At 43.6% G+C, this 9,777-nt stretch overlaps 1 protein-coding gene across 1 annotated transcript in view; it reads left to right on the top strand.

Moving 5' to 3' along the window:
- The window catches only part of INTS6L (integrator complex subunit 6 like), a 62,950-nt gene that overhangs the window by 18,804 nt on the left and 34,369 nt on the right, over nt 1-9,777 (top strand). Inside the window, exons 3-6 of the mRNA XM_042783382.1 lie at nt 5,931-6,080; nt 7,368-7,457; nt 7,710-7,893; nt 8,896-9,024. Of these exons, the coding sequence (XP_042639316.1) occupies nt 5,931-6,080; nt 7,368-7,457; nt 7,710-7,893; nt 8,896-9,024 (553 nt within the window). The remainder of the gene's footprint in view (nt 1-5,930; nt 6,081-7,367; nt 7,458-7,709; nt 7,894-8,895; nt 9,025-9,777) is intronic.

The following is a 9,777-nucleotide window of genomic DNA, read 5'->3' as shown; positions in this document are numbered from 1 at the left end:
GTGGCTGGTGGGTTTGAACTGCCAGCCTTCTGGCTAGCAGTCAAGTGCCTTAGGCACTATGCTACCAGAACTCCTTTTAAATAGCTTTGTTGTTGTTGTTGTTATTTGCCGTCGAGTCGCCCCGACTCATAGCGACCCCTCCTTGGGTTTCCGAGGCAGTATCACTACGGAAGTAGGATTGCCCAACCTTCCTTCCCAGGAGTGGCTGGTGGTTTAAATAGCTAGCACCCTGTTATTGTTAACTGCTACCGAGTGGGCCCCCAAGTCGTAGTGATGCCCTGCCCAACAATCTGTACAGGAAAAAACTCTAGGTCTCCCTCCTGGAAGGCGAGAACTCTACCAGCGCTTCCACCTTCCTTTAATTGGTTGCCATTGAATCGATTCTGATTCATGGGCAGCCCATGTGTTACAGACTAGAACTGGTGCCTCGAGTTTTCTTGGCTGTGATCTTTACGGCAGCAGGTTGCCAGGCCTTTCTTCCACTGTGTAGCTGGGTAGGTTCTAACCATTTGCCCCACCTGGAGATCATAGATGCCCCTTGTTTTTTTAAAAACAAACAAACAAAAAAAAAACCCTTGCTCCCCTGTCTTGGCGTCTCTAACGACCCACCTGTCTGCCGAATCAAAGCCGAGCTCTCCTGCCTGACCTTTAGGATCTTCTAGAACAGCTCTGTCCAATGGAAATGTAGTTCTAGCCATTCACGTAATTTACATTTTTCACAGTAGCCACATTAAACAAGGAAAAAGAAACAGATGAAACTAATTTACCCAGTATAGCCAAAATATTGTCATTTCAACATGTTATCAACATAAGCATGATTAACGAACCATTTTACAGTGTGTTCTCTTTGTTGTTGTCGTTGAGATCCCACGTGTATTTTGTAGTCATGGCACCTCTCAAATCAGATTAGTCACATTGCAAGTGCTCGATAGCCACGTCTGGCCAGGGGCTATAATGTCAGACATTTGTAATCATAGTAGTAGGGATGCAATTCTCAACCTATTTTATAGGGTTGTCCTGAGTGAATGTGCAGAGTGAAAGTACTTTGTAAGCTCAAGTTCTGTAAAATGTATAGAAGTTCTTACTGGAAGGAAAGGTTTCACTGGCATGGCAGTAGGATATTTTTGGAGTAAAATAATTTGAAAAAGAAGACCTTCTTTAAGAAGGCAAATTAGCTGCTTGGAATTCATTTGTGAAAAAATTAACTCTAAGCAATGAATGAAAAATATAACTGTATCACTTTGTCACCCTCTCTCTTCATAATTATCTTTTGGGAGGAAACTCGCCACATTAATAAGGTTCTCTGAATATTTCAGTTCAGCTGTGGGCCTTTTTCCATCACTTCAACATTCAATATTTGGATTGTGTTGTAGGAGTCATCAAGTCGGTTCTGACTAATAGTGACCTTGAGTACAACAGAACAAAACACTGCCCAGTCCTGCGCTATCCTCACAATCTTGGCTGTGCTTGGGCCCATCATTGCAGCCATTGGGTCAATCCATCTCCTTGAAGGTCTTCCTCTTTCTGCTGACCCTCTGCTTTACTAAGCATGATGGCCTTCTCCAGGAACTGGTTCCTCCTGAGAACCTGTCCAAAGTTCAGTTGTCAAATTTCAGTTCATCTGTTGGCCTTTTTTTTTTTTTTTTTTAACTTTTCAACATTTTGAGGAATGGCTTGAGAGACATTTATTTTCTCTCTTGAAACAGGAACTGGGCTGTTACCAAGAAGTTTATTGCTTTTGGTCATAAATGTAGCACATACATTCTGTAGTACCGATGTGGGAGGGACATTCACAATTCTTTTGAATTGTTCAATTCATTGCCAAGAAGTAGAATTGACCCAGAAGCAGAATGCCCATGATTCAGACACAGAAACTACTTAGAAAATGCCTCCAATCCATATTATGCAGGAAATTTTAAAGCGTAATTATTCTGAAAGAGTGATTAATAAGGCTACTAATAATTAGCACACATTATTTTAAATATTGATAGACCGGTTGCTCACGTGGTAGCCAAATCTCATCTCAACCTATCACCAAATCAAATTGTTGTTATGGTTGGTTGCCATCGAGTCAGTTCTGACTCCTGGCGACCCGTGTGCACAGAGCAGAACTGTGCTCCAGACAGTTTGCAAGGCCATGACCTTTCCAAAAACAGATTAGCAGTCCTTTCTTCCAAGGTGCCTCTGAATGAGTTTGAACCGCCAACCTTTCAGCTGGAAGTGCACTGCTTAACCATTTGCCCCACTCAGGGATTGCATCCAAAGTAAATAATCCACCAATGTTATCTTAATCACTATCATGTGCCTCTTCGGGAGTGCAATGCTGCTGTCGATAGAACTGTGTATAAATTTACTGTGTGGAAGTAAGGTTGCTAATGTAAGTAACTGGAAAAAAAAAAGGTCAGCTCTGTAAAGTGGCTTCTGGGTAAAGGGCCCCACCATTCCCCCGTTTGCCCAAGCCAGAAAACTCAACCTCACGTGTGACCCTTTCCCCCCAGCCATCCCTCTAATTGGTTCCCACATCTTTACGATGCCGTCTCTGAACCGTCTTTAACATGTAGCCTGCTCCCCAGCCCCTCTGCCCGCGCTCAGGCTCACGTCACTGTTCTCAGGAGCTAATGTGAGTCTCCAAACATGATTCCCTGCCTCAAGCTTCAGCCTCTCCTCCACCCCACAATTTATTCTCCAACTACCAGCAGATTGGTCTTTCTAAAGCACAGAGCTGATCATGCCACTTGCCCAGTTGAAAATGTCAAGTTATTCCCAGGGCCAACAGATACAATCCAACTACTTAGCCTGATGTACAAAGCACTTGACTGTGTGACCTCAACTCATCAGCCTAGCCTCCTGCCATGTGCACAGAACAATAGATAATCACATCACTGTGACTCTCTAGGGAGGCCTTTCCTTGGGATGCCCCCTCCAGTCCCCACCCATTGTGGGGAGTCACGTGATCTCCTCTTCTTCCTGTAAACAAGACCCCATGTGTGTCTGAGTTGAGTTTTCAATGCCTGGTTTGTCGGAAGTGGAGAACCAGGCCTTCAGAGGTATCTCTGGGTGGGTTTGAGCCACCACCAACTTTTGGTTCCCAATCAAGCCTGTTGACTGTGGGCACCACCCAGGGACTCCTCATTCTGCAAGACTTCCTCAGATGCCCCGTCTTCTGTGAGAAACCTTTCCTCACTCTCTGGTCACTTGTTTTTCAGTCTCCATCACTTGAATCCTTATCCCTTTGTGACAGGAACTCCTCGAAAGCTAACTCCTCTCATACAGAGCATGTGGCATCCTTCCCAACATAGCACAGTTGCTCAATAAAAACATGTTGAATAAATAAAGAAAGAATTAATACTACCACTTCCCTGTGCACCTTTTCTCTGTTCCAAAGTTAGTTACTTAGTTGGTTGCCATTGAGTCGGCTCCGCCTCCTACCGACCCTCTGTACAACAGGACGAAACACTGCCTGATCCTGCGCCAGCCTCACAGTCCTTGATGTTTGGAGCTGTGTCTTCCTATTTTGAGTCATGCCACATCAGTAGATGGAGGTCCCAAAAGCTTTACTCCATCCTCCTCATTAAGGTCAACTCTACTTTGAGGAGGCAGCTCTTCCCCAGTCGTGTTTTGAGTGCCTTCTGACCTGAGGGGCTCATCTTCTGGCACTATGTCGGACAGTGTTGCAGGCCTCCTCACAAAGTTTTCCAGTAATAGATCAGTGTTTCACTGCTATTCATAAGGTTTCCACTGGCCAATTTGAGAAATAGATGGCCCCTTCCTTCTTCTGAGTCTGTCTTGGTCTGGAAGCTCTGCTGAAACCTCTCCACCGTGGGTGACCCTGCTGGTATTTGAAATGGCAGTGACATAGCCTCCAGCCTCACAGTAACATGCAAGCTACTGCAGCAGGACAAACTGACAGACAAGTAGTGTTTCAAAGAGGAAGCTAATTTCAGAAGTCAGTGTGATTTGTAAATCACCTGCTAGTTTTTCTAGGTATTTTATGAGGACAGTTTAAATCCTAATCCTTCCTTTTTACTAAAATTTCGTTTGTTTAGTCCAGTAAGATTTTCCTTGGGCCACAAGGAATTATTCTTATTTCCTACTTTCCCTGGGTACTATCTACAGGTAATGTATACAAACTGGTCACAGGAACACGTGGGAAAGTTTGACCTTTAGATCTTTTGGCCTGTGAGATAATGTTAGAATTTTGTTTGTTTGTTTGTTTAAAGCACATCTTTCACTTAACAGAATCTGAGACTACTAGACCAGAAGCCAATTTTAGCCGGGACCACCTTCTTTCACCTTGTTTGGTTATGCATAGTGTACTGTTCAACACTAGGGGGCACCATTGCCACAGGTTACAATGGGACTGACACTCTTCCTTTGAGGTTTGTAACCTGCACAACTTCAGGAGGCAATTCCTGCTTACCTAATCTTTCTTCCTTTTCAAATGAGGAAATTTAGGTCCTAAGAAGCGAACAGGTTTGCTAAAGGTCGCTCAGATCTTTCAAGGTAGATTCCAGGAAATAACCTGCCTTCTGTCTGGATCTCAATCATTTGCAAACCAAAAAAAGAAAAAAAATTCACTGCCATGGAGTCGATTCTGACTCATAACGGCTTCTCCTTGGCACTTTCTCTACGGAAGTAGATCGCCCAACCTTCCTTCCGAGGAGTGGCTGTTGGGTTTGAACCGCCAGCCTTCTGGCAGTCAAGTGCCTCAGGCACTACGCTACCAGAGCTCCTTTGCTATAAAACAAACAAACAAACAAACAAAAAAAGGAGCTCTGGTAGCGTAGTGCCTGAGGCACTTGACTGCTAACCAGAAGGCTGGTGGTTCAAACCCACCAGCCACTCTTCGGAAGGAAGATTGGGCGATCTACTTCTGTAGTGATACCTCCTCGGAAACCCAAGGAGGGGTTGCTGTTATACTTGTATGGATAATGGACAATAATCATTCCGTTTATCGCTATGCTATTTGCTCTTGCTTTCCGCCCCACCTCCTGAGGCTGTGACTCGGCCTGCTTGGCGGGACTTCAGCATTGAGCGGTCACACTGCTGCCCCCAGGGCTTCTGAGGCACAGGTGGCTCTTCCGCCTTGCCACGCTGTGCTGTCAGCGCTGGCTCTTGCTGGCCCACTGCTCTGTCACCCCCTGTTGGCTTCTCTCATGGGCCGTCTGTGCTGCTTTGTTTTTATAGCCATCACTGACGAATTAGTGTGATTCTGTCCGTCCTTCCCATCTGCAGACCAGCCAGTCAGAGCATGTTGGCTGTTGTCCTGGACTCTTTGGGCCTTTGCTGCTGTTCCTTGTTGCTGCTTCTTTGCTAACGCTTATTCTCTTTCCCCTCTTTTTCAAGATTGAGAGCTTTCTGAATCCCTGAAGATGCCAGAAAGGGTGTTTCCAAATCATTGTTTCCATTCCTATCATCTCCCCTTAACTCTCAGTGAAAAGTGAGAACATTATTCAGGAGGAAGAGCCATGGTTAGAACAATGCACACAGATCTGGTGCTCGATAGCTCATTATTTGTCTCTGTCAAGGACCAGGCATTTCAATAATAACTACTCCTTCCCCCTCCCCTTACGCCATGCTCGTCATCTGTGTCAAGCTAAGGTTACGGATGTTTTGGTAGGTTTGGTTGAGCCTGAATAGAAGAGTCGACCTCTTGAGCCAAAGCCCTTCAGCTATAATGGATGAGCGTATGGTTTCCTTGAGTCCTCTTGCTCTTGGTCATTAAAGCGGGCTTCATCAGGCAAGGTGTACGATAGAATTAGGTCCAAAAACCAAACCAAACCACGCCAGTTGCCATCAAGTTGATTCTGACTTGTGACGATGGGTGGTAACTTGTTAGAGGTTGGATATTTGCTATTTAATGATTGTTTGCACTTTACCTATTGTCCATTGGCTAATCAGGAATTTCTTTGCAAATGTTTGGTTTTCAGGCTGGTTGGAAGGAAAATCACGCAACGTTCATGAGTGAACTAAAACATCTTCAGGCTTCTGGACTGACTACTCTTGGTCAGGCTCTGAGATCCTCATTTGATTTGTTAAATCTCAATAGATTAATATCTGGAATAGACAATTATGGACAGGTAAAAATATTTTTGAGTGAGTACAGCTAATTGTTCTGGTGGCTTGGGGTAAGAATTTAACATTGGGCTGGTTACCAAGTTTCCTTCTATTTATCATAACCTCCAAAAGGAGGTTCATATACCTTTTGGATGCATCCTTTTAAAATAGCCCTCTTTTTGGGTCTTGGATACAACTTGATTGTAAAATAGCAAAAATAGCTTCTCTTCAGATATCAGAGGTTGGGGCGAAGAAATTGTGGAGAAATATTGGAACGGGACAATTGAAGAGAAAGCTTTGGCATCCTTAACCCTCCACCTCCCTCCCTCCATTCAGTGAAAAGGCTGTAGAATAAGAGGAAGACAGAACAGCGCTTGCTGCTACTGCTGTCCTTGCCTTTTTGTTTTGTTTTGTTTTGTAGCAAAGGAGCTCTGATAGCGTAGTGCCTAAGGCACTTGACTGCTAACCAGAAGGCTGGCGGTTCAAACCCAACAGCCACTAATGTTCACCCGTCTGTGTCCGAATTTCAACTCAAAGGAGAGGCATCATGAGAGATTTGTGTGGATGCTACTGTCACTATGTCTCTTAAATCTCCTTCTTTTATGATTACTTGGAAAGCAGAGGGGGAGGGGCATTTATTTGAATGTTATACAATAAAACCTGTGAAAGCGGGACCTGGGTCAGGCGGAAATCTGTCAGAGAAAGAAAACGCGAGTGTTTCCCACGGAAAGAAGCGATATTAGGACCCAGGGAAGAAAGTGCTGTTATATTGAGGGGATTGCAACCAAAGAAAATGCAAACGTTTTCCACTAAAACAAGGGATTGAGGGAACCCAGGGAGGAAGCGGGAAGAGAGTGCTATTACATTGAAGGGATTGCAATCAACTTCATGAAACAAAGTGTGTTGAAATTGCGGAACAGAAAACTAACTTGCTGTGTAAACTTTCACCCAAACTACAATCAAATAAATAAATAAAACAACTGACAGAGGAGTGCTAAGACTGCACCCCAACAAAGGCAGAAAACCAATGAGACCCCAACAAACAAGGCAGTCCCCTCGAGTTCCGAGTTCCGGCTCTCCCAGGGTTCACTGTATTTTGGGGAGTTTCTCAGTTTATGCTGAAAGTCACCTCTTTGGGGACTGTCACTTTGATTCCCACCCACTTCCATCCCTAATCTTTTCCTCCTTACTTATCCAGGCAGATAAGCATTTTATCAAACACTTAAGAGATGACTGGCAAGGCAAAAGTCAAGGTGTAAATAAAATTGTATTACTTTATGCAGTTCTAATACTTTTTAAATGTATTTTAGGGTAGAAATCCATTTTTTCTAGAACCATCTATTTTAATAACCATCACAGATGGAAACAAGTTGACAAGTACAGCTGGTGTTCAAGAAGAGGTGAGACTGAATTTTTTTACATTCCATTTAAATGGCAGAGAGCATGCAATTTTTTTGGTTTTGGTTTTGTTTTTCCTGTGGGGGGTGGGCATGTATTTCTAGTTCTGTATAAGTTGTATCAAGCCTTCCATCTTGGTAATCCATGAAAGAGTGCCTCATTTGAGTTACGTGAAAGCAAAGTGGGCCCTTCAACTCTTTCTCTGTTCGGGTGTGGACTGTTGAGCTGAACCTTCTCCATTTTTGCTTTGTCAGCTTTATCTTCCTTTGAATTCTCCTCTGCCTGGAAGTGAACTAACCAAAGAACCTTTCCGTTGGGATCAAAGGTTATTTGCCCTGGTGTTGCGTTTGCCTGGAGTGGCTACAACTGAACCAGAGCTACTAGGGAGTGTACCAACTGACGTGTCTGCCATCACACAGATGTGCGAAGTCACAGGAGGTAATAATGTTGCTAGTGCATCTTTCTGAAGAGAGAATTCAGAAAGGCAAAGCACGTGGCTGTTGGTTGCTGTCCAGTCGCCTCCCGCTCATATGGTGACCTTGTGTGTGACAGAGTGAAACACGGCCCAGTCCCGCACCATCTTCCTGATCCTTGGTGTGCTTGAGTCCATTACTGTGACTTTTAAACCAAAAAAACCTGTTAGTTACTGGGGGCGGTGGGGAGGGAAGGAAACACTGCAACCAAAACAATTAATTTTTTTAATAAATAAATAATAATGCCAAAAAACAAACTCACTGCCATTGAGTCGATTCTGACTCATAGCAACCCCCGTTCGGTTTCCAAGGCTGTAAATCTTTAGGGTCACAGACTGCCTCATCTTTCTTCCACGGAGCAGCTGTTGGGTTTGAACCACTGACCTCTATGGGTTGGAGCCAAATGCTACACTACCAGAGGTCCTTGCTATTACTTCCTTTTTTTTCTCCCAGCTCCATGGGAGAGAGACCCGGCGATCTGCTTTCTTAAAGATTACAGCCCAGACAGTCCTATGGGACTGTTCTGTTCTGTCACGTGGGATTGCTATGAGTTATGCCAGCTAACAAAACCAATACTACTTTTAAAATGTAGTTTAGGAGAGAAATGCCCTAGTTTTCATTAAATGCTATATCTAATCTTTACTTGTTTTCCCTCAAAATAGTTTAAAGAAAATTTTAAAAAAACCCACTGCCATTCTAGTTGATTCTTTTACATCTTTCTCATGCAGAGCAGCTAGTGGGTTTGAACTGCCAACCTTTTGGTTAGCAGCCAAATGCATTAACCACCTCACCACAAGATCTCCTTTCAAAATAATTGAGAGGGATTTATTTTAACCTCATGGGATTTAACATTCACTGCCAATGTAACAATGACTGTTTCAAGTCATATTTTAGGATTTCAACTGCTGTTATTAAATAATGTTTTATTTGATCAAAGTTATATCATTTGTTTTTCCTTCTGGTATAGGTCGCTCCTATTGTGTCAGAACACAAAGAATGCTGAATCAGTGTTTAGAATCGCTAGTTCAAAAGGTTCAGAGTGGTGTCGTTATTAACTTTGAAAAAACGGGACCAGATCCACTTCCTGTTGGTGAAGGTATGGTAGAACACGTTTTCTTTACCCTAAAGTGTTACCTAGATGTAATGGACAGTGTTCACTATCTACATGTATTCGCCTGATCACAAGCATCCATCCAAAAGCAGTTTCCATTCAAAAAATAATAAATAAATATGATCCAGAGCAAACAGCTACTATCATTCATTGCCTATGTGTACATGGCAGGTGGCCAACTTCTAACAACTTAAATTTATTGTCTAATCTTTGTAAGAAATTCTCTTTTTCGCCCTGGTCCCAGTTTGAGATGATACTGAACCATTCAGCTCTCTTGTCACAAACCATGTGGAGATTCCTGATGGCATGCCACTGAACTAGCAACATTGCTTTTGGCCTTGTGAGCACCAGATGTGCCAAGCTGTCTGTGTTCGTTACTGCACGGCAGCAAGAGTTATGAATATTTATCCCAGAGCTGCTAGTCCTCTACAACAGCCTATGCTAGTATTTCCCAAGCTACTTTTTAATGACAAGATCTCCCTTTTTCTTTTTCCAATGAGATTGTACGGAAGCTCAACATATAAAAGTAGATAAAAGTAGAGGTACTTTTGGAATCCCTGGTGTTCTGGTTACCTAGTGCCGCTCTGACAAGAATATACCACAAATGGGAAGGCCTTAACAAACAGGAGTTTATGCTCTTACAATTTAGAGGTTTTAAGTCCAAATTCAAAGTGCCAGGCTCTAGGGGCTGGGTGAAAGCCCCTCAACCTTGGGGTCCAGCTCTGCCTCCTGCTCCCG

Source organism: Orycteropus afer, unplaced genomic scaffold (genome assembly GCF_000298275.1).
Source record: "Orycteropus afer afer isolate SDZICR_OR568_19922 unplaced genomic scaffold, OryAfe1.0 scaffold00993, whole genome shotgun sequence".
In the NCBI taxonomy this organism is placed as follows: Eukaryota; Metazoa; Chordata; class Mammalia; order Tubulidentata; family Orycteropodidae; genus Orycteropus; species Orycteropus afer.
Note: the sequence above shows the minus strand (reverse complement) of the source record. Positions and strands in the feature narration are given on the sequence as shown.